Raw genomic sequence first — 25854 nt, 5'->3', positions numbered from 1 at the left:
TTTTTGTAAGAGCATCTGTTATCTGGAATAGATTTTCAGTGTCATGTGTGCTAATCCCTTCCTTAGGGGACAGTTTCCAGCTCTTAGTTTTCAACATCCCATCTTGAACCACATGGCTTATGTACACTGCAGCCTGGCCATACTCTCAGCTATGGAAGCTGCTCATGTATTGGACGTATTGATGATATTCTTCAACTTTCTCCTTTGCAGAGCCAAGTTCAGGGTTTTGAAGAGAGCATCCTTGCTGTTCAGAACATTGTAGCGATTCACCTCCACTAACCTGTTGAAATCGTATGGCTCAAAGGTGAAATTTAGTGTACGGTAAGGAGAATCTTTCCCCTCAATTACAAAGTCACCAAAGGATTTATCCTCTTCTGACTCACGTTCAACTCCTGCAGCAAGGAAGAAAAAAAAAAAATGACACCACCACCCCAAAACAAAACAAAAAACAACAAACCAACCAAACAAACAACAAACCACAACACCAAAAAACCCAAACCCAAACAAACAAAAAAAACCACCACACAGAGATATCACAGATTTGAACCTTAGCTTTTTCCCCAAATCTCCTCCTCAGAGATTTCAGCTCTTTCAGGATCCGAAATGGTTGGAAGCTGAAGGTAAAGCATTATTAGTCTTTCTACTTCACTAGACTCCAAAATGCGTGACTAAAACACATTTTCATTGTGATAATTTGTTTAGTGCATCCATGATCATCATGCTCAAAGTAGGAAATACAAAGCTCAATTCTTCATGGCAGTGCTGTTCTACACTAAAAGACATTAACACTCTGAGTTCAACTGACCTTAGGAGATTAGTATATACTCTTCAAAATAATGGTAACTTGTGGTTTTAGCACCCTTCCATTGAATATAAATACCAATCTTGAAAGATTAAAATCAAAGTAACTTGCTAAAACCACTTTTGCTTGTTGCTATTATAAGAAATAGCAGTCCTATTCAAGCCCAATACTTTGAAACTCTTCATCACTGATGAGGAAATGCAGCCAGGGTCTGGCAATCATTATAGTATTAATACAGGTAACACGAACAATCCCTAACATTCTGTGATTCTGTGAATGGAGTGCCTTAGATCTCCCTTGCCTGCGTCAGTCCTGCACATTCTTTTCTGTGTATTCCAAAGGTTTTCTTCAGGACTCTGTTTCCTCCCAGCATGGGAGAAATAGGACATTGAATTTTATGTCTCTTCTTAAAATATAGCTTTATGTTTCACCCTAGTGCTCTTGCTCGATAGACTTGCAGTGCCTTCTCATATATTCAGAATAATTAGAAGTAACAAAATCAGGTATCGAGGCAGACAGGTTCAGAAAGAAGCAAAAATATCATCCAATTATGATTCTTCCAGCCTTTAGATTTTTATCATTTTTTTAATTATCAGCCTCTTTTCCCACTCTCCCTTCCAAAAAACTAGTGGAAGCTGATTCCACCTTAAATGAAAGTAACAATTTAATAATTACAGGGTAATACTAAGAAGAATGAAAGGACGAACACTAAACCCACTGAATTTTCCCCATCAACACACCCAAAGGATTGTAAAAATAGCTCTTTAAGATACCTGGAGCTTTGTATTTCTGGAAGGTGTCATTCACCAATGGGAAATGGAGCACAATTGGAGCCTTTGGATTGTTATCATCCACAAACATGTAACACTCTTTTGGCTTCTTTTCATCTTCCTCACTCAATTTGATTTTTGGAAAAGGAATTTCCCGCTCCTCACAATACGTCTGAGTCAGCTCTAAAATCTATTGTCAAAGAACAAAAATAATTTCAACAGAATAACAGCAACACCTCTAAGATCATGTAACCACAATCTTGGAAGGGAGAGAGACTTTCACAAAAAAAAAAAAGTGACAGAAATCCAACTTCAAATTCGCAGAAACAATTTCTCTGGATGGTGATACAGGAGAAGGATGAAGAGCAGAACTGAGAACTGCTGCTAAACATCAATAGTTTGCAGCTGAAAATTTTTATGTTTTGTTACTCTAAATATATTCACCTTGACAGTTCTGCACTTTAAAAGAAACACACATATATACAGGAAATAACTTGTTTGCATGAAGAAAATCACTAGTAGCTACCTTTCCATTAGAAGTGTACATCTAAGTAACAAGGATCATATGAGCTAAGCAAATACTCTTATTTTAGGTAATTATCTATTTCAGCTTCTGAAAAGTTTTGAATCTTATTACAGCTGTCACTTTCCGTGTTCTCATGATATTCACAGTAAAAAGCATAGTACAACAATATTTGAAAGAGGTAAGGATTTATTTTAATGCACTCTTTCATAAGTTTGTATCAGCCATCGTGAATATGATTCTGTGGTTTTATCTCAGCCACATCTCTCACCTCAAAGGGAGACTCCCAGGAAAAATTGAATGACAAGATAACATCCACATCCCTCTCTGGCTGAAGGACCAAAGGAAAGGGAGAGTTGATAGAAAAGCCACCATCCACTAAATACAAGCTCTCTTCCATGGGGGTCAGCTGGTTGGGAAATGCATCCAGATGAGTTCCTGGAAGACACTCCAAGTAACACAAGTAACTATAATGCTTCATTACACATCTCTTGGTACAAGCAACAAACAAAGCTTATGCTGGGGTTATAAGAAGAAAAAAAAAAGATATCCCGACATGCACATTCATCTGAGACTGACCTGCGAAGTCTGATGCTTGCTTTATATAACAGAACATAAAGAACGGATCAAATTTTTTGCTATGGTGTAAGGCATAAATTCCCTGACTTCAGTGGAATAAAGTCAAGGTCACCTATGTTCTGTAATGTTGACTGTTACAGAATATTAACACCCTATTTTATATCCTAGATACATACAGACGCATTTACCTCTCCAAGCCACAAATTTCTTGACGTTAACATAATCTTTGTGAAGATACAATCCCTGCATGAAGTTGAACGTTTCTCCACATGTGACCCGGGACTTGAATATATCCTGGAAAATTTGTAACAAGGGGCCCCCAGGTATAACCAAGCGAGTCTTCAGTCGTGTTGGATCTTGGAAATGGAATCTTCGGCAGTCATCTGGAGAGGCCACAGAAGGATGCAGAACACACAGAAAATGCTTGTCCAGCTCTAACATTTCAGTCAACCTTTTTTCTACAATACTTAACCAGTTGTCCTAAGGCTGAATTTGTCCTCTTACAAGGAAGTATTGTAATGAAATTTTAACAAGTTTCATCTTCTATGGTTGGATAATTTACTTGCCCTTTTTATAGGGAATAGCCTTACTTATAAATATTCATTTTGAATATTCATTCTTACTTATTCATATTCATTTTGAACCCACACAAAAAAAACCTTGTTACCAAGTAAAAACAATTCCTGTCTGATAAGGCAGTCATCCACACAGTAGGATTGTTAGTTACAACAACAAAAGTGCGTGGGGGAAAACACTAGAGCTGCAAAAGCAGAGAAGAAGAAAAAATACCTCCCTCCACTACTTATTATGAAATTTGTCCAAATCTATCCTTTACACCAATCTTGAAAACTACAGACACACAGCACATTCATGAGTCATTATTTTATGACCATTCCACAACTATGAATATTTTGAAAAATCCTACTATTTTAATATATGTTCTTACCTACAACTTTGATAACATCTTTAAAAGAATCTAGAAAGCCCAGCCCTATACCAACCACCTTCAGGCAGATATCATCCAAGCTTGCAGCAAAGGCACTGCCCCATATTCCTGGAGGAGAAATACGGAAGAATTTAATACTCAGAAGGTTTTTCACAGTGTAACCAAATTTCACAGTGTATAATTCAGCTGCTATACATCATAGTAGAGGGCTGTCCCTTGACCCACACAATTCTAACAGGTGATGTTTGAGCTTAAACCTTTGAGTCAATCATGTGATGGATCCTGATGCAATAATATAATGCAGAAACTTCTGCAAGAAAAAAACCTCCTCTATCAGTAAGGAAAAGATGGCAAGAAAATTGCAAGGCCTAAAGCAGAAGTTTTCGACAGGCAGCTCATAACAGAATCTTCTTGTAGACTCAGGACATCAGACTGTAATACTATGAACCTACACCTAAACCTCTGGAGAAAGATTTGACTTTTTTCCCTTCTTCATATTTTTTAGGAAGGGACAAAAAGGCATGGGTTTAAATTTATGAGGTGCAAAAGCAGCACAGCTTATTTCTATCTCTCTGTTTAATTCATCACTGTAAGATCATACCTTGTAGAAAACAAATCCTAGGCTCTGGACGTTTCTGGATGAGCCGTCCCATGAAGAACTCACTGTCGAAATCTTCTGTTCGGACAAATGCACCATATTTGCGAAATCCAACTTCATAGGGAGTGAACTCACACCATTCTAAGAATAAGCCAACAGGATCTTTACTAATCTCAGCATAAACACAGGTGAAAATACTAATTTTGGTTTTGTTCACACAAGAGACAGAAGGGAATCTCCTTCCACTTTTTTCACCATCACTATGGAACTCCCGGACACTCTTCTCAGTGAGCCTCTATCTTACACATGATTAATAAAACTCTTGTACAGGCTTTCATACTAAATACAGCTTCCTGGCTTTTGGGGGGAAAAAAAAAAAATCCCATCTTGCTCCACATCTTAACTTCATTACTACAGAAATAACTTGTCCATTTTACTTCTACTTCAAACCATTCTTATGGCTCCCTTTTCCATCACAAACAGAAGATACTTTGCTCTTCTCAGCTTTTCTTCCCACTACTTACCCTCTCTCAGCAACTATTACAATACTGACTTGAAAACTCAGTTGACCCACTGTGTCAGACTTCATTGTCTGTTCCCTCATGCTGGAAAGCTTTCCACAAAGAATTACAAATCAAAATCATTGTCATACACACACTCCTCCAGAATAAACAAACAAATAAAAATGTCTCGCAGTGGTAAACAGTTGGACACAAGCATTTGCGTCCCTGTCTCACTGTATATATCCTCACTTGTTGCATCATATTTAAAGTCTCAAGTGACGTGGAATAGGACTGGCCTTCATTTTTTACTGTAGTTGTATAATCAGCAAGATCCTAGGCTGCTCAATACCACAGTTTTGATGATGCATGCTATAAGGTTGCCAATCCATTATTTTACATGAATTCTACACACATTGGTTTTCTGAGACTACTAAAGTAGGTCACCTAATTACCAAGGACTTCAGTTCTCCGATTCAGACAAACTTGTTTATTATAAGAATTTTCCCTTTCAGCTCCTGAAAATTTCAGGTATTTTCTAGCAAAACATGGAGAGTGGCAAGCAGAGTTGAATCTCATTTATCTGTTATTGTCATTATAAAAACACCTGCAATCAGCATGATAACATTTTGCAAATCAGTATTCTGCTGCCTCTTGCACTACCAACTTCTGCTTGAGACATTTCCTGATGTCACCTACTCACTACCCAAAGAACTGCATAGGTGAAAGGAATTAATGGATTTTAGCAAACAAAAATAAATTTGCCATGTTCATACCTGCAAAGTCACCACTGCTAATATTGGGTCTCACATTGACAGCTGCATAGATAGGATAGGGATTCTGGGCCCATTTCACTGCTGCTTGCTGATCAGACAGCTTTGATGGATCTTCCTGGTCACAAGAAAGGAAGGAGAAGCACACTTCAGTCAGGTAAGTTCTATACCCATTCTCTGATAATTTGTAGCTGTTGCTTAGGATTTCTGACTAACAATACTAATAATTCAAAGTTCATTTTCTTCCCACTGTCCATGCATATAGTTAGATTTTGACAGAATACTTCTGTAGTTGCATATTTAGAGTGTCCGGTGTTTGTTAATGAACTAGTTACCCTTCTGATTTCAAATAGCATAGCAAGTACTGCACAGTAATGTCACTTCACAAAACCAACATCATTCTCTCAGGTTTAACACGGCCAATACAAAAGCTATTTATTTAGTAATTCCAAAAAAACACTCAGTTTTTCTATAGCACTGATCTATACGACTTCAAAATTATTTACTTAAGAAGGATGCTGGGAAACCCAAAGCAAAAAAGAGATGAGAACTCCATATGCTTATTCCACAACACCATTTGATCCAGAGCAGCTCACACAGCTAGATTGTAATTTGTTTCATGACATACAATGCATGGGTGGGCAAGAGCTCCCACCTGGAAGTCAAACAGCAGTAGACATCCAAACGTGAACTCTTTTACCTTCTGTTGTAGGAAATATTCCACAATAAGGCCCCACAAGTCTGTAAAGGAAACATTCCGTCCGCTAATCTCCATTGCATTCAGCTCCTGGAAATAGTATTTCAGTCGTTCTGGGGAAAATGCTCCTGCTTTGCTGCTGGACACTGCACCCTGAGCTCTTCTGATTGCATCTTGAAGGTCTTTCTGAGACCAGTCAGGGTCACGATACAATGTTGATAAACACCTGAAAATGCTTATATTAATGTTATCGGTAATAACGACCCTCGTATATACAATAATTTTAGCTATTTATAATTAGTGCTGCAGCACTGAACCAAAAGGTTGAGAAGTCTAGCTAAAAGATAAAACATTATGAAAAGAGACCATAATAATGTATCTCAGAACTCTAAAATATGCTGAAAACCCTGACACCTACAGGACAACTTCATCTTCATGTTTGCCAATGACACCCAGCAACGTGCACTTGCAGCTGAGAAAGCCAGTTGTATCCTGGGCCACATCAAAAGAAGCATGACCAGCAGGTCAAATAAGGTGATTCTCCTCCTCTACTCCGCTCTGGTGAGGCCCCACCTAGAGTACTGTGTTCAGCTCTGGGGCCCCCAACATAAGAAGGACATGGAATTGTTAGACAGAGTCCAGAGGAGGGCATGATGATGATCAGAGGGCTGGAGGACTTCTGTGAAGACAGGCTGAGAGAGTTGGGGCTGTTCAGCCTGGAGAAGGCTCTGGGAAGACCTTATAGGAGCCTTCCAGTACCTGAATGGGGCCTACAGGAAAGCTGGAGAGGGAGTTTTTACAAGGGCATGTACTGGCAGGAAAATGGGTAATGGCCTTGAACTGAAAGAGCGTAGATTTAGATTAGATGGAAGGAAGAAACTCTTCACTATGAGAGTGGTGAGACATAGGTTGCTCACAGAAGTTGTGGATGCCCCATCCCTGGCAGTGTCCAAGGCCAGGCTGGATGGAGCTTTGAGCAACCTGGTCTAGTGAAAGGTGTCCCTGTCCATGGGTGGCTGGCACTGCATGGTCTTTAAGGTCCCTTCCAACCCAAATCATTGTATGATTATATGATCTTGACCTTCCAAGGATGTTCCAAGCATCACATGCTAGGACACATGAACCAGTTCATGAATCAGAGTTAACTCCGGGCCATAACAATACTAAGAGACTGGCTCACAGCACGAGTGCTACTGGGTACAAGCAATAGAAGTTTTAGCCTTCATCAGAACACAGGTCTGACTAAACAAGAAATTAGTTTGGACTATGGGCTATCCATGTGAACAGGATACCTTTGGGTGAAAGTCTGCCTCTGAACAAAAAGAGGCAGGCCAGATTACAAGTTTAGTGGAAGAATAGCAGGTACACAGGAGTTAATTTAACACACAAAGGTCTGGAAGGGCAGCTTACACCATCAGGTTGCACAACTCGTCAGTGAAATAATTTCACGAAAACAACATGTACTTATGAGGGATGATTTCACCACAAACTCCAAGAACTGAGCTACTGAAACATTCTAGGCATGTCTAACATTTCAGCACATTGCTCCAGTCCACCAAAGTGCAAGCCAGTGCTATTCCTCTATGCAGCCACAGACACCATTTTGGAAGGCAAAGACATAGTGGTCTATGTGGACATGTTTCCAGTGACTTGCAGTTTTCTTTTTGGCAAGAGTAAGGAAATGGGGGAAGTTTTTGCAGCCAGGACTCTGAGGGAACACACAGCAGTTTTAGTCATGTAATATGCTCCAATATTCAACTGCCAGGCTGGTAAAAGCAGCAAATTCGTAGATTTAGCCAGTAGCTGCACTGGTTAGAAGTGGTAATGGATCTATTAGACTCTCTAGGATCCCCATCAGAACTCACAGGTGAGAACTGATAAAATAATTGACTGCATTGCCTGTCTAAAGATGGCACAAAGGCAGGTATGGCCGTATTTTGCTTCAGCGCTACTATATTCACCTATAAGTTTCTGGAATAAACACTGCACGTAACTTACCAAGTAGAGCCAGAAATCCCACACAGATATGTTGCAGCATCCAGAAGGCCCAGCTGCTGAAGCCCAGCAAGGCTGCCATAGAACGATGTCAGAGCTCTCATCCCACCACCAGACCCCAGCACCGCTACCACTGGAACCTGCAGGCAGCAAACTCAGGAGTCAACACCAAAGACTTTTGAACTGCCCATAAATTACAGAACTAATCCCATTTAAGTCTCATTATCACACATTTACTTGCATGCCACACAATATACACATAAGAACAAAAAAAGGCAATCATTTTTATAAAAGCAACCAGAGATCATAGGGCAAGGTATCAGACTAAGAGTATCTTCAAATAAGCAACTAGGAAGCTGTTCCTGCAGTCTGAGCTTCAATTAACCATTCTGAAACAGAATTTCCCATCACAGTTCAGAGCTCAAAGCCCAAGATACAAGAGTTCAACTCAAAAAAGTACATACATTCTGGAATTTCAATTTTTTGTGTTCCAAAACACACACACACCTCTCTCAAAATTTTAGAAATATAACAACATGTGAGATTTCAAAACTGAAATGTCACAGGGATCTCACACCACAGTGAATGCAAACCATGTTTTCTACTGGTTACAGGAAAAGAATCCTACAATACCTAATCATCAACCAAGCACAAAGGATTTTACAAATCTCACTACAGCACTGTGCTCAATACCTCATCTTTTGGAGGGGAGTCTTTTAAGTGAAGAGTCTTTGTAAGTGCCTCAGAAACTATTTTCTTCCTTTTGTCCAAAAATTCTCTTTCCTCTTTACAGAGGTCAAAACCCAGACGTATATCAAGATCCCAAGTGCTGAAATAGAAATTAAGACAAATACACCCAAAATTCTGGACGATTTGTAAATACCAAGGAAAAGCAGTTTCTATGAACACACAATCTAGGTGCTGATCTGAATCAATGGATCGAACACTTAAATGAAGTTTTAGTGTATGTCTGTACATGAGCTATTTTGTAATAACAGCTTTTGGAATTAAAAATGAAACTTTGTATTCTTCCCTTAATGTCTAAATACAAAGCTTGTGTCAAACAGTACTCAGATGAAGCTTCAGGAATTTCAAGAAGGAAAATACTCAGATAATTGTATGAGGAAAAATTAAGATTACTGTATTGACATGGAAGGAGAAATGAAGAGGGAAGCAATTTTAAAACAGAAGTTTCTGAACTTAAGAGGCAGAGGGGAACAACTGAATATCAAGAAACTTACTATGAATTTGTAAAAGGAGAGCAGGATCTTCAGTTAATGACTATATACCAAATGACTCTCTGAACTTGCTAGCCAACTGCGCTCCATTTTCTATGTTATTCTTTCATTGTCACTCCTTTCCTGCACCCTTGCTCTATTTTATAGTTCAAGTTCTTCACATACCAAGATGTCCTGTCCTATTTCTCAGTACAGCACTGCACATTTTCTGGAAACTATTTGAACCTAACAAAGGTATTTAATATTTACACCATGAGCTATTTTAAATTTAAGCACTAGGAACAAAAAAAAAAAATCTTCATATTTAAGCAGGATTAACATCAATCCAACAGATAGTATCTGCTAACTGAAGAGTCACAGTCTTCAGAAGAAAAATAACGTGAGATACTTTAATCTATCCCAATAGATCAATAGAGACAACAGACCTCCCCAGAACAATGGGGAGCATCACTCAGCTCCTTCACTATGAGAATAAATGCCTTCCCTGATTTTTAGAGGTCTCTGAAGTTCCCACTCACCTCTCTTCAGTTTTCAAACTCATATTCAAACTTTCTCCCTGCAAAAAGGGAACACATCTCATAATTGATATTGATAGCAACTACAGAGGCAGAACTACTAACTAGAGGTTATGATATCAACAGGGTCACTGGATACTAACAAGAATAGAGAACAGCACCCTCACCCACAAAACTACGGCTCTGGAACACCTTTCACTTGCACCTGTTTCAGACATTTTCAGTAGTCCCCACAGAGAATAAAACACATAATCAGAGCGCAGGGAGAGAAAGTTATTTCTCCTCCAAGCTTCTTGCTTTTCTCTTCCTCTGATATTTTTCTTTCACAATATAACAGACTTTTTGCTTTAGAAAGTTATGAACTTTACACTTACTTTGCAAGACCCAACCATGAAAACATTTTTAGAAGAACTGCACTGAGTAGTATCAGTATTTCATTCTAGATATCCAAGAAAACAGCACTGTTAGAAATCATGTGCAGCTTAACTTTCCAAATGCCTATAGGCAATGGAGGAAAAAGTTATCCCAAGTATTTCAAAACAAGAGCAAAATGATGACATTACCTCTCCCAGAGACACGTTTTTGTCAACTTTTTGTCCAATAGGAAGGGAATTCACTGGTACAGTCCCCAGTCCCAGAACTGTAGTATGCTTTTCAATATCAGGGTTCATACCATCCTAATAAAGAAAACAAAATTTTATTTAAGCTCTACAGAAAAAAAATTGTTAAAGATATTACTTTCATGTGTCAAAATAACAAACAAAACTTACGACCATTATAACAAAATCTTTTTCAGAAGTCTAAGGCTTTTCAAGTTCATCCTGCCCTCTGCTTGACAGGTCTTTGCTGGGATTATTTCTCTCAATCAAATACTTTTGGGGTTTGTTCGGTTTGGTTTTGTTGGGGGTTTGTTTGTTTGTTTTGTTTTTAATATGGCTATCTGCCACACACACACACACAAAAAATCATCTCCATATATAAAATTTAAACAAAAAAAAATCTAGTTGTCTTCTGACATATGTCAGAAAGCTCACAAGTGAACTTACATTCTGTCTTCAAAGCAGGATTATGGAAAAGATACCAACAAGGCAAGAGGGTTAGGCATACAGAAAAAAATACCACAAAATAGGGAATAAGATAAAAACCTTAAGCACAAACAGAAGCATGTAATTAAAAAATATAATCATCTTTACAAGCACAGTAAATTAAAGTTTGCCAGGAAGTCTTTGGCTTTTCTCCTATGCTGGATTAGCAAGTAGCAAGCTCTCTTAATAAAGAGCTGTGTTCAGGTTCCTAAATTTAAAAGAGCAGTACTTAAAAACTCCTCATGTCACAAGGCCACACTCAAACCTATAGAGCCTACCATGTGGGCTGGATCCTTTACACCCACCACAGGCCTCAGCCCCTGGGAAGAGGCAGGACCTTAAAGAAACAACAAGTTATCACCCCTTTCACAACAAGAACTGAGGACAGACAAGGAACTATCCATAGATTTTACAGATGTCTTCTGACCAAAACCAACTGTCCTGAGTCAAATGCCCTTTAAGCCCACTGCCCTCCTCCTAACAGGGCTAAATAACATGCATTTAGGTACAAGGCAAGCAACACTTCTACGTTCCTGGCACTCTCCTACCTCTGATAAGAGAGGAAAGGTCAGACAGAACAGCTTTGTGCTCTATGCCAGCTCTTGAAGGAATATGTTCTGCCAGCTACCAGCCCTGGTTTGCTTGAGGTTTACCACACGGGTCAATCTCCATGGTTGACTTCTATAGTGTTTTTGCTTGCCTGGCTCTGACTTTTGGACTACTTAAGTGAAGGTCTCTCTCTTCTGCTCATATTTGCTGCCCACCCAACCCCATTGCAAAGCTATTCTTCCATACTCTTTTTTGTGTTATCTTCTCCATAAATGCCTCTAGTGTAGCCAAAATCATCATTCTGCATTCATGCTGCCCAACAGCATGTGGGGATGAAAAACATCACAGAACAAATAGCTTTCTTGCTCCGTTTTTGGTGTATGGTCATACTGGAAGCAGTCATCAGAATTAATATTCAGTCACTCCCATGGGATACACACACTCATTGGTACCTGTAGGAACTGTGAAGTGATAGGCAAAGCAAAATAAATCCTTGCAAGAGGCACGTGCTCTCCAACTTTCTAATAGAAAAGACTTGTCATTGAATATCTCAACAGCTGAAAGATGTCCTCATGTAGCAAGCATGTGCAGATCCAGATTTTTTTAATCCCCATGTCAGAACAGATTTTCAAGTGTTAAGGACAATTTTAAGACAAGTTCACCTCCTTGCCTAATGTCAAAGATTAAATGAAACATCTGCCATTTTTATTCACTTTTTAAAGTAAAAGAACAGCAATGTGTAAAAAGCAATGATAGAGAAAAAACTTCTCTCTGGCCATAAAAATCCTAACATAACCACAAAAATATAACATCAATTCAAGACAGGCTTCTAGCCTAGAAAATTTTGATCTGAGCAAGTACAACACTACAGTTAAGTTTGACCAAAAAGATATATCTGGAAGTGATGAAACCTTAACAATAGATGGTCCCTGGTACCACATGGAATACAAGAAACTTGCTCCCAAGGCAAGTTTTTTTACATCCACATGTACCCAAATAATAGACCCAAACCTGACATTCTTGAACATTTGAAGGAGTCTCTGGACTTCCCATGATCAAATTAAGAGCATTCAATTCCTGCTTAAGGACATTTTCACAGATCAAATGTACTGGTTTCAGAGTGGATTTATTCAAAAGGGGGCTGTAAACTTTAGAGCAGTCAGTACAAATGCTTACCTGTAGGACAGATAAGGTTTGCTCCACCTCCACTTTCAGTTCTGGACACATTTCTTTATCCACATGAAAGACAAAAGAGGTTCCACAATCCTTCCCATTTTCTGGTCTCCAAGGCATACAAAACTGCTTCTGATATGCACCTGGAACAGACAGCTTGACCTCACAATTCCCTGTGCATTAGAATAAGGAGACATTTAAATAAATATTGAAAATCAGATACTTCTTACTAAGTGTAGCTGAGACTATGAAAATACAAGGAAAAAAAAAAAAAGAAATCTCTCGTGTGGTATCCAGTGGAAGTGACCCAATATTATTTAGTATTACAGATAAAAGCAAAATTAACTTGAAATTCTGTAGTCAGTGAATAAAAATGCACTGTATAAGCAGAGAATCAAGTCCCCCCTCTCTCAAGGAATAAACATGCTGAAAAGTAGATCTGATTTAAACTTTGCAGGCAGCACTACCTCGCTGTTTCTCTTTTGTTTTTTCTTCTCTGTTGATGGTACCTTGCAGAGACAAACAAGGGCGAACCTATGAAAAGAAGATACCAGCTCTGGTTATGAGATTTTAGTTCACCTCTTAGTTGAAGCTTAATCCACCTGCTATAGTAGGTGGAGGTTTTCAGTTACAAGCTGTCAAAAAGCACTAAGGATGATTTTGATTTTTCAAATAAAGAGCAAGTTTTACTTCAGTAGGACGGGATTATTTGCTTTTGTTGCAAAATTAAAACCACCCTTCCTATTCCAGTTTTGTGTTTTGCTTTGTTTGTTTGTTTTTCTTGCAACCAGTACTTCAGAGTTCCAAGTTCTCAACACCTGGGGTTTCTCTGTTGTTTTACCTTTTTTAATGCATGTGTGAGTACCTGTTTGGATCCAAACAAGCACTTCATAAATTCTGCCATGATTTTCTGTCTTGGACCATCCATGTCCTCATTAAATTTAGTCTCTCACACCATTCAATCATCAGCCTCCCTTCTAGGACAGCAGATGAGATACTTAATTGGCCATAACTGATCTAAAAGATAAGAAATTAGTCTGCTGCTTGAATGTAAGACTGATTTTCTAAGGGAAATTGGAACACAAAAGACTTTCTCCTGTGAAACAGTCTGCAGAACTATGCTGTCAAACGTCATCAGTTTTTCCTGAAAAAATGTTAAAACTCTACATTTCAACAATGATGACCTCTTTCCTCATCCTTTTTCCTTATTAATAAACACCACTCCAGTCCCTTTCCTTTGAGGGGAGAAAAGAGCTAGTAACACCAGTATTTTTAATGTATAATGCACTCTATTTCTTAGACTGATTGCCCCAAGAGAACTGACAAATCCCTCAAGATAAAAACTCTCAGACTCAAAAGTTATCACCCACTTATGAATGGCACTGATAAAAGGTTAGAAATAGTAGATGTTGAGATAAGGATACCTGGCCAGCATCTAGGCTAGATAGCTCAGTACAATCTGCAAGACACACTAACCTTCTAAAGACTTCTTTTTGTTTTTTAGTATCTTTTAAAACAGCCTCACTAGGAAAAAAAAAAAAAAAAAATCCTTTCTGTGAGTTGGTATCAAGTTTTAAAAATCAAGGAAGCTTTTCAAACCAGCAAAATTTAAAAAAAAAAAAAAAAAAAAAGGCAGATGGTATAGAGAATAGGAGCTATTTGGATGCAGGAGTTGAGTTCTCAACAATCCTTGTCCTCTCACTACTAAAAACCTACCTGCAGGAGTAAACCCCAATATATGTAATTTACTTCCATGTACTCACCACAAGGACACTATTGGTCAATACCTCTGTAGGGGCATCTGAGCTGTGAAAGGAAGAAATTTAATGCAAATTAGTGTTGTTTCTAATTTGCTTCATCTTTCTTTAGAAAGCAACTGCCTGGATAAGAGGTGGAGGAGAAAGGTCCTCAGTGTGATAGATTTATGCAGACTAGACTGACATCAAATATATTTCCCTTTACAGAAAAATGGGGGATAAAATACTGAAGAAAATATTCCTCTGCAAATATAAGTACGTGCTATAACATCTCCCCAGCCCTAACTCACTCATCCACAAAATGTTCATTTCCTTTGCAGTGCTCCCATCGCTATGAAGTCCAGCAAAGTTTTATTTCTCTTTTGCTACCCCAAACATTTTGTTGACTGAGACCTTAAGGATATTTGTGATCAACCACTGGCAAATCAACTGGAACATGAGAGAACTGTAAGGCATGAGCCTTACGGGCAAGACTGTCCCTGCACAGAAAAAGCAACCAAGATAACATATCAGCAGAGCTCAAGTTCATTAAGCTCTTCAGGTAGGACTCACCATTTCTCCAAGTAAAACTCTACATCCAGCTCTTCATTAGCCTTTGAAAATAAAAGTTGGACACAGGTGACCTTTGATCGTGAATATAATTATGCAAAGTTTTTTCCAAGGGATGAAGATTTCTTCCTGTTGCAAACTACAGTAACTACTTTTGTTACTTTTGTGAAAGCTCCAGTTCAATTTTCGAAGTTTTAAATTTAAGCCTTTTGTTCTTTGAACATTCCTGTCTTCCCAGGCAAACCCTATATGACCACACACATCTATGCTTGAGGAGACAACTACACACAAGTGAGAGTTGACTTTCAGGTACATTGTTCTGCTAATGAGAAAAAAACCCACGCCCTTCTCTGGCTCAAGCACCACTGCAGCACCACATCTTGCAAACAGCTTCTACATGAGGCTTTGTGCCTCCTCCTGTTAATTATTTCGACAGATTGCAATCTGAGCTCATTGCTGTCTTTGTCTTGTACAGACTTCGACCCAGCCGTCTTTTCCCCTGCCACAGTATACAGTAAATGCTTAATACCAGACCTAACACAAATTTTACAATAACCAAGTAGAAGCCAATTTGGGTAATTCTGTTTTACACAATTAATGATCAAGATGACTTAAGCATTCAGAAAACAGGATAGAGATGGGAACAAGGGAATTACCAAGCCTCTTTCCGTGATTACAGATCATTTAGAGTGCCTGAGACACTGACCACACCAATAGCACTGAAACATGATTTCTCAAGAAAAGACATAATTAGCTCATCTTTAATGCAGGCCTATTGTAGCAATGTGTTTGAGTTGGTTACAGAAAATATCAGATTGGTGATATGGCTTTAGCTGTGTAAAACAAGCTGTCTCATTGCAAGTCCATCAACAGGTGTGCAGGAACCAAGAGCAGCTGATATGCACAAATGTCACGCACATGAAGCATAGGTTAAAAGTAACTGAACATCACTCAGGGAAAATAAACTAAATAAGACAGTCTGCCATCCCAAAAATGACTGCTGAATGCAAATGCCTTTCATTTCTGAAGCCTAGTTTATGCTCCTCTATTCTTCTGAAAAATCAACTCCCTTTAAAGATGTTTTAACGTCTTCTGATAGACTAGTCACAACAAGTTTCACTCAACTGGGAATCCCAAAGACTGCGGAACGCAGCCAGAAACAAAAATCACTAGGGATTTTAGAAATATCTCAGATGTCAGTAAAAACATACACGTTGTCATCATCTGCTGATGCATTTTCCCCTTCTGGCTTTTACAAGACAGACAGATGAATAACCATGTACTGCTGGACTTCTGTAGCAATGAGCTGCAGCTATTCAAAGGTGACCTGGGAAGCAGCCAGGGACTAACCTCAGGGTTCAACCTGAAAGTGCGCAGCAGGGGGCGACCCGGCTTCATGCCCCCTACATCAAAGACGATGGACGTGAGCTCATCGCTGATGAGGACATCCTTATCATAGAGTGTCAATTCCAGAATGTTCTAGAAACAAACCGAAACAAACAGCTTCAGATGAAGAGACAAAAAACACTTCCACAAATGAGAGTAGCTGTATACAATAGACATTTTATGCATTAATCAATATCGTCCCCCTTTCCTACTCATGAAGAGAATTCACTATTACCAGCAGGACTTACAGCATAGTTAAGCAAATCACCAGGTTGACAATGTTCAGCTGCAAGATTTTCTGAGCTTCTCAACCAGAGAGGCCCCATCTGAAAGCACGTGGCAGTTCTCTCCACCAGCTTCAGGCACAGATTTGCCTAAGGAAGCACGAGCATTTCCACTCTTCCAGCACAATTCATCCCAGGGTGTCACAGGAACCTCTCACTTCCTGCTCCACACTGCCTCAGAACAGGTGAATCCAGCAGAAACTAATTGAAACAGACACCACTGCATATGGCACTCAAAAAAATGGCCTTGTAGCAACTAGTTTTCAAGGAGATAAGACTGAACTTAGAATGGTGCTGGCAAAGCCTCACAGCAGTAACCAGATTGAGGCCTCCTGAGCTACAGGGGAAGAAAAAGCTCACATACTCTAAATCTTAGTTTGCAATTTTCTTACCGTTTAAGTCAATTACCATTCCACCTTTGTCACCAAGTAGTGAGGGGGATAGTTTCTTGTTAATAAGCACTTTATTCCAAAGCCAAAGACATTATCCAAAGCAATAGCGCCACAATAAAACTCATCTGTTAAGGTACATTTTCATTCCCTCTACTTTGAGAATGAATACTGACAATTTGAAGACTTTTAACTTTTAATAGCCTACTAGGTCCTGCTCAGACAGCAGACAGATGTACTGTCTCTAAGAGTCTGAATTTCACTTTTCTCGATCATAGGAACTGATGGCAAAACTTGACAGAATGAAGTGGCAAAGTGATTTGAAATTTAGTTGCCACTATCCTCAGCCACTTGGCTGTGTAAGGCAAGTAAAGCTACATGAAGGCAACAGCTACTCTGTGAAAGTAGAAGCAATCCTCAAATAGAAACTTGCTTTGACAAGGAATTACCCTGAACTCTGTCAGGTAGAGCCATAACTTGCCTTTCCTGAGTTGCATCACAAGGTCATTTATGGAAAATTCTATCTGCAATTTACATGAGAGTGCAATTGCAAACTGGTGTGGTCATCACTGAAGAAACAACGTACAACTTTTTATACCCCTGAAGAAGACTGACACCTTACAAGCAACACTGCTTTAGAGGGTAATAAAGATCCTGTGGTTTTGAATGAAGTATCAAAAGCCAGCACCCAAATGGAGATAGCCCAACCAGCTCCACAAAGCACACTCCTTACCTTGACAGCACTATGGATTCGATACTGGAAAGTTTCATTCCATTCTGGGTTATCAGAGTTGTCAACTACCCGAGTTCGGGAGACTACGGGAGAGGCAGTGGGCAGCTTTAGTTCCACGTAGCAGTCTGCCTTGGACACTAGAGCAGAGAGTATAGAGACAGGCATGAAAACAACTTTAATCAAACATACAATGAGCTCTTCATTTTCTAGATCTCACTGCATCACAGAAACATGCAAACTTAAGGCCGAACTTGTAAAGCAAAAGCCCTTAGTGAAGTACACATCTTCAACTAGCAGCAAATTGAATATTAGGTACTTAGATCTCCTTTTTTTTTTTTTTCCTGGTTCATGCAAACCATAAAGCTCTTCACGAAAGAGACTACTATTCAAAATGAGCAAGATCAACTTTTCAAAAAATATTTCTGCCAACGCTGGGCCCGTTGCCTCTTGTCCTGTCACTGAGAACCACTGAAAGAATCTGGTTCCACCTTCCATCTGTTGGCAATGCTCCTCCTAATACAGCCCAGGATACCATCAGGCTTCCTTGCAGCAAGGGCACATTGCTGGCTTATGGTCAGCTTGCTGTCCACATGGACACACAGGTGTTTTGCTGCAAAGCTGTTGTCTATGGACCTCCAGCATACACTGGTGCACAGGGCTGTTCCTCCCCAGCTGCAGGACTTCCACTTCTCATTGTTGAACTGCATGAGGTTCCTGTCAGCTCACTTTTCCAGCTTGTCACTTTCCCTCTGGAGAGCAATGTGACCCTCTGGTGTACCAGTCACTCCTCACGGTTCTGTAACATGAGCAGACTTGCTGAGGGTACACTGCATCATCATCCAGCTCATTAATGAAGACATTGAACAATATGGGACTGAGAATTATACCCTAGGCTACACTGCTAGTTACTGGCTTCCAACTAGACTTTGTACACTGATCACCACCCTCTCAGCTCTGCCATTCAGTCAATTTTCAATCCAACTCTGTCTGCTCATCCAGTTATTTTTCATCAGGTTCTCGATGAGAATCTTACAGGAGACAGTGTCAAAAGCCTCACTAAAGTCCAAATAGACAATATCCACCCACTGCTATACCCTCATCTAGTTTGTCCAAGAGCTGAGCTTTCTGTGTCCATTCTCTGAAAATAACCAATTGTCTCAGGTCCTCCTTCTTCCAGTTAAGGCACCTCTAAAAACACAAGTACATGAACCATTCTTCACTCCAGTTGAACAGAATGGCCATAAAAAGAAATTCTCCTCACAGTGTGATTCTAGCCCTCAGCCTTTCAGGAGGGTTTTTGTTCCCTGGACAGTCATTTACCATTCCAGTAGTTTGATATTGGATGCCAGGTATAAACTGTAGGTGGGCAGACTACCTTACTGTATTAAACTTGAAGGAATTAAATCTTAAATGAGATTCAAAGATCCAAATGCTCCAAACAGTCCTGAGAGATTTACTCAACACAGATGCACAAGAGGAAGGGAACATATACCATGCTATAAAAAGCAGGAACAGGTAAAAAGCAGTTTATCTTAAAATCAGTCAATCACCGACCTCAATAAAAAGCTTCAATTACATGTACAAAACAGCAGACACATGAAAGAAAGAACTGCTACAACTGGGAAAAATAAACATTTAGGAGCTAGAATTGAAGAGTGCTACTTCCAGGTGCAAGACAACTGCTCAGCAGCAAGGGTAAAATTTGCCATGACCAGGCTGAATCCAGACAAAGGAACACAAAAAAGGCCACAGGAGAATGTATAAAGGAGCAGAGAAGGAAAAGGTTACCAGGCCTTATCTGTTCTTGTTCTGCAAAGTAGCAGGGTTAATCTGCAGCTTGGCCTCACATCAAGCCTTTAAAACATATACAACACTTTACTTACAAGAGAAGCCTTTGTTCAGACATAAAGGCAATACACCATGTGCAGGTAAGAAGTTCCCATAACAATGCTACCTGTGTTACAGATATGCACTGAACAAACCATCTGTTTTCATAATACCTTGACTAAATACTTACACAGATCCGTACCCTTGATGTTTCTGGCTCGGAGGACTTTCACTGTTAGGTTGTAGTAAGGGTGCTTCTCCCGCTGAAAAGAGAGGAACAAGCTCAGCATGTACCAGCTACAATGTCTGTTCTGTAAACACACTAGTATCAGTTCAGAGAAATGGATCAGCTCAAAATAAACTACTAATGAGTCCATTTGGGAACACACACAGTGCTTTCAGTGTCCTGGAAAACTAAAGGAGTCTAGAATAAAACTCAATTCCCTTTCAGCACAGGAATGATTGATGTCTTATGGTAACTCCTCACAGACTTCAGAAAATAGGTCCCTTATTTAGGGTTTCCTCTAATCAACCACCAACCAATTAATTGCTTCACTAATTCATTCCTACTGAAGGATAAACAGATACTGGAGCTGCTCAAATAATTTTAATCATGACTTGGCTAGTTTAAGAGTACTTGTCAAGGGCATATGCATGCTTGAGTAACAGCAGACATGGCAAGAATCTTAAGAGCATGCTCTGAAGACCATAACTGAAGCAAGCATACACTGTTTGCTATGAGGAAAAAATACACTTTCTTGTAGGAACACATACTTCACAGCAGTTTGAGCAAGAAAAGACAAACCTGTTCATTCTGGCCTGTTACTGATAGCAGCACTCTAAACCAGCATGCCACTTTACCAGTATAGATCAAAATGTAATCCTTGCTCTTGAAAGCTTCTGGGAGGCTATTTTTGTAAAGTAATATTACTAAATGCCTGGATGTGAATAGGAAAGAAAAGCCTGACTGAATCACGGAAGATTATGAAGGAGAAGCGGGGGAGGGTAGGGAAAGACACGATAAAACAGCTTGAAGAGTATTTAGAGCAAGGACTGGACAGAAGCAGTTGTGTAAGGCTCATGAACAGAATGGCATTCTGCCTCGTTTCCATCAGTTATGACAGAATCCTGGCCAGATAAAAACCTTTTCTATTCTTAAATCCCATTTCAAAGTGCTTTTCACAGGTGGTCACTACTTCATAACCATCATTTTCTGTGTGGCTGACTTGAGACTAGAGTTTAATTTCAGATATGCTTAGTATTCATCTACAAATGAATTCAACAGGATCTTCACTTACAACAAAATGCTGCAGAGTGCCAAATATTATATAAAAATGTAGGCCTTACGTATCACTAATTAGGATCCCAAGGAAACCAATGAACCCTGAACTGTCAAACTGTTCCTGGATATCCCTTATCTGATAAATGAAACTGTGCTGTGTTTGTTAAGCAGTCACATACTTGTGGAGTTTTCCTTATTTCTTATCACTTTAAGATACTTGCCAGCTTTTGCAAAAGAGGGTTTGAACACTACAATAAACCCAAGACACCTATAGTGAATGTCATCCACCCTGACCAACAAGTGAAGGGTAAAAATTGCATGCATTGTGTAAGGTGCAGGTGCCAGATTAAATTTGTGCAAATAAACTCTAATTATACTATTATTACTCTCAAAGGGCTCTTATTTGCAGCATCAATATTTTGAAGATACTCTTTCCCTCATTTGTTTCCTGGAACAAGACATGCCTTCACAGCAAATTTCACCCTGAGCTCTACTCTTCAGATGCTAGGTTTTCTTCCTTTTTAAGCCTTTCCTAATCAACTCTATGTTGTTCCATCACCGACATCACCTTCTCAGGCAAAGCCTGACTTCCTTTCACCTCATCAAATTGGGGAATGGACTACAGAGACACATTCAAGGTTGCATAGGTTATTCTCATCAACTTCCTAAATGTGCTGCAACTCTTCCGTTGTTGAGAAATGAAGCTACATCATCACACCTCCACTGCTGTCAAAGCAATCGTCACTCACGTAGCCTGACTATTGCCTGGAATTCAGACTCAGAGGAAGCACAGAACACCCTAAAGATAGCGTATCCCTCTTTTACTGCACACCATCTGTCAACATAATAGCTACACATTCAAAAGAAAGTCCTTTCCAAAGGTCTCTAATGACTCGTGATCTGCAGTTAGTCATTACTTGGGTGTGGAAAATGTATCCTCAGCTATGTCATAATTTAAGGCCATATAACGCAACAGACATTTCCTTACGTGCCAAAGCCTGTGCTATCAACTATGCCAGAACCTTCCTGTGTGCCTTTTCTACTTATAGTGAAGGCAAAACAAGGTCATAACATGTTAGAAGGTGAGTTTGCAGAGCAATGAAGCATCCGATTATCAGATATGCTTTATCTGAGCACATCAGGGAAAGGTCAGGCAAGAAAACAATATGGGAAATGAACAACAAATAATGACAGTTCTGCCTAAATCTGTGTATGTGACAACAAACCAATGTACATGACAGATGCAAACAGCCAATTTCTAGTTTTCAGTTCGATGGTTTCTCAGAATCATCCCTTTTTCCAGAGCTCAGGAAAGTGCATCTGAAGCAAAAAAACCCCTTGAAATCCTTAAATGAGGGTACAAGACTGAATTGTCAAACATTTAACCTTCCTAACAGCTCTCCATCTCTTTCATCTAAACTGAAGGTGCTGATGCAGCAGCAAGCAACTGCAAAACAGGTTATCCCAGCTACAGAACCTGGTAGTCTTTACTCTCATACGGCCCAGAACACACCTGCCTTTATACAGTAAGTGCTGGGACCCACTCCACATCTCACAGTAGACAGGAAGGACTCGCAATAAGCATGCCGGTTTCATCACAGAAGTGTTGTCAATAGCAAATAAAAATGTAACTTCTAAGCTATATTTTGTGTTCACTGCTACCCAGTAAATCAGGTGGCTCAAAGAAATGTCCAGTTCACCAAGGGAGCACTTTCCCCATCTTGTTTCTGTTCCTGAGTAAACACTGCTGCCCGTGACTCTCTTCCTCGTTATTTCAGCCACAGTGCCACAAGTTTGCTTTTAAACCCAAAAGCAAACTCCTGACTTTCCCTTCTCCTTCAGAAGTGTGCACCCACAGTCACAAAGGGAGACCTTACACCCAGCCCCAAGAACCACAGTTTTCTGGAGGGCAAGTTTTATAACCAGTCAGGTGATATGTGTAGTGCAAGCAGTTCAGTATTACAACAGCCATGGCAAACACTGAGCTCACCTCTCAGTTGCTTGTGTTTAGATGCGTGAAACAAAGGCTAAACTTTGGAAAGAGATTTGATCAGGTTGAATTCGCCTATAAAGCCAAAAGGGCAATCTGCTGTCTCTCTCCTTGCTCAATTGCTATTAACTAGTCAAGACAAAATCTCTCCCCACCAGCCAGCATAAATTCATTAAGTAGTGTCTAATTTATTTATTTATATAGTGAACACCTGAGGCGAAACAACACATCCAGTGGTTTACTGGTTAATGAAAATCACAGCATGCTAATACTAGTCTCTTCTACCCTGATTTCCCAAGTTCTCACCAACAACATAAAAAAAGTTAACAAGATAATTTTTATCACACAGCAAACAGGAGTGCAGAGAGGCATACAGGCAGCAAGCCATCTCGTGACATTTAACAGTCACCTCAGTTTTAAGCTGCAGATTCGGGGCGGGGGGGGGGTGGGAGGGAGGGGGATGACAGGCAATCATATGACAGATCAGACCTCCTATAAAAAGGCTCCTTTGCAAACAGTTTAGTGCAATTCAAAACTAAGGGTATTGGCCAGACCACATTACAGAATGGAATGATTATAAACTATTTAAAGGACAAACACATTGAAATCACTTTATCTAATGTGGTTTTGCTACACTACAAACACCATTGATCTTTGTCTACTTTAGACTAAGTCCTGCAGGATAAGGCAGAGAGCAGAAAGGAAGGGAGAGGTAAGAATCAAGGATATTTTACAAGAAAACACATAACCACGATTTTATCTCTACTGATAAGAAGCCCAGTATGCTGGAGTCTCCCCTCTAAAGTACTTGTCATCAGCTTAATTCTGTTCCTCAAAATCTACAGAAACAGAGACATGCTCTGCATTGCCTCACACAGGCTCCACATTTAGTAAAAACGTGGATGACAATGCTGAAGTAGGTTCCAAAGTTTTCCCCTAATAATAAACTTTTAGTTTAATCCCTGCAGAAGAGCGGGACTGGTTTTCCACACGTGCAGTATCAGGAGGTCAGTGCCTAACACAGCACCTGAGGAACATCATCTCACAGACAGCCCTGCCGTTTGTCTTACCCGCCAGTGATAAAACCCCGTCTCTTTCCTCTCCTTCCTCTGGAAAAGCACGGCTGCCAGGAAAGGCAGCGCCCTGGCTGGAAACGGGCCCCGCAGCACCTCATGGAACATGGGAAACACGTCCTGTCGTCTCCACAGAAAACCTGGCAGGGAAAGGCAGAAGATGAAGCGAGTCCCAGACGAGAGAGGCAGCTGCGGGATGGCGCTGGAGGTTTGCGCAGGGCCGGGCTGCAATCCAGCCAGGAGAGCGGAGGTGGGGCTGGTGCTCACCAAACAACCATGTTAGAACCTCACCGGCAGGTGTTGCAAATCCTGATGAAGGTGAGGGCAGGAAAGATGCAGCAGCGAACAGGGCAGCCCTGGGTAGGAAGCAGCACTGCTCCATCATTAAGCCACAACCTCAAAACCCCCAGTAGGGATTTTCTTTCAGAGTTCCAGCAACCTGGCCCAGACTTCAGCTGTTCAAACCCTTTCAGAGTTTCAGCATGCCCTAAAAGAACATTTTAAAATAGAAAGAGATTCTCATCTTACCAGTCTGAAGCAAAGGTGAATTTGTGATCAACTGTAGCGGTTCCAAGAAATTTCAAGGAGGTCTGACTAGAGACATCACAATTCGATCTGCACTAGGATGTCTCAGAGAACGTTAATTTACCACATCTAACCTCTAGCAGTGTGAGCAGCCGGCACAAGTCCCCCCGCTCTTTATTCACGTTTCTATGTAGCCTAGTCTTGATTCTTCCACCAAAAGTTCTTGAAAAATTGTACAACAGATACAGCAGACTTTTTTGAGTCTATTGTGCTTGAAAAAATATTTAAGTAGCAAAGGAAATTGTTTACTGGAAGTGATTAGTTTGTTAACAGCTGCTGACAATTGTCTTGTCTGGAGCATTTTATTGAAGAGCTTAAACTGAAGCAGGAGACCAGAAAACAAACTTAAGTGTTTCCACAATTAGAAAGTAGCCGAGAATGTATGAAAGCCAGTAATGCAGCATGGCACCGGCTCCATACAAACATGAGAACGTGACACACTCTCAGAGAGGTCCCATTCATTAATCATTTCCTGTCATTAGTGTCAGTCACTAGATCAGAATTTAAGAAAATTAATAAAAGCTCAGGCACTGACATTTACAACACAAACAAGTCAGTACTAGTTAGTGAACTGGGGTTGGACTAGATGATCCTCAGAGGTCCCTTCCAACCCCCAACCATTCTGTGATTCTGTGAATTCACAGACTTAGAGTCAAGGCAGACACAAAAATCAAACACAGGCCTGTTGCAAAACAGCCAACAACTGCTGTAAAGCCCTCATGTGGAACTAAATGGTATGAAAACGACAGACACCGGGCTTTACATTTCCTACATACCACTGCACTGAAAGTGAAGGAGTGTCATATTAGGTTTTATTTATCTTAGAAAAAGTGCAGAACCATAAGTGTGATTTATTTAATCTAATATAGCTCATGACTATAAATGACAAGAAAACCGCAGCAGCCTCACACAACGAGGTAAAATGGAGAAATCACAAGTATTCTCAGCAGTTTATTACAGGTGGTATATAAACCCTCTATTTTATCTTGAGAGTTCCCAATTGCATTTAAAAATCTGGCTTACCTGTCTTTTCCTGAAGTTCTGTCCTCTTCCAATGAAATATCAGCATAAACATCTCATGTTTACAGAATTTCTCTTTAATTTTTCTCTCAAGAAAAACCGAGAGTTCTTTAGAACATATGCTTCACAGTCAACAGATCATCCATTAGTAAAGTGTTTGTGTGCAGCTTTAAAAGCTATCTACAGACACTTAATAGCCAAAGAGCAACTACTCACTTTTGTCATTTCCTAGCAGA

At 39.9% G+C, this 25854-nt stretch overlaps 1 protein-coding gene across 1 annotated transcript; it reads right to left on the bottom strand.

The window, feature by feature from the left end:
• On the bottom strand, positions 1–24121 carry PLA2G4F (phospholipase A2 group IVF; the record flags this gene model as incomplete). Its single annotated transcript, XM_080345027.1, has 20 exons — positions 1–392; positions 1576–1762; positions 2367–2533; positions 2863–3057; positions 3621–3728; positions 4222–4359; positions 5495–5609; positions 6192–6414; positions 8187–8323; positions 8877–9012; positions 9940–9977; positions 10500–10613; positions 12747–12916; positions 13211–13277; positions 14507–14549; positions 15053–15093; positions 16400–16528; positions 17842–17978; positions 19859–19931; positions 24011–24121. 20 exons carry the CDS (start codon positions 24119–24121, stop codon positions 163–165), a joined length of 2559 nt encoding a protein of 852 aa, XP_080201153.1. The 3' UTR covers positions 1–162.
• Between the last annotated feature and the right edge of the window lie 1733 nt (positions 24122–25854).

This window comes from Nesoenas mayeri (genome assembly GCF_963082525.1).
Source record: "Nesoenas mayeri genome assembly, chromosome: 5".
NCBI lineage: Eukaryota > Metazoa > Chordata > Aves > Columbiformes > Columbidae > Nesoenas > Nesoenas mayeri.
This window is presented reverse-complemented; position numbering and strand designations above follow the sequence as displayed.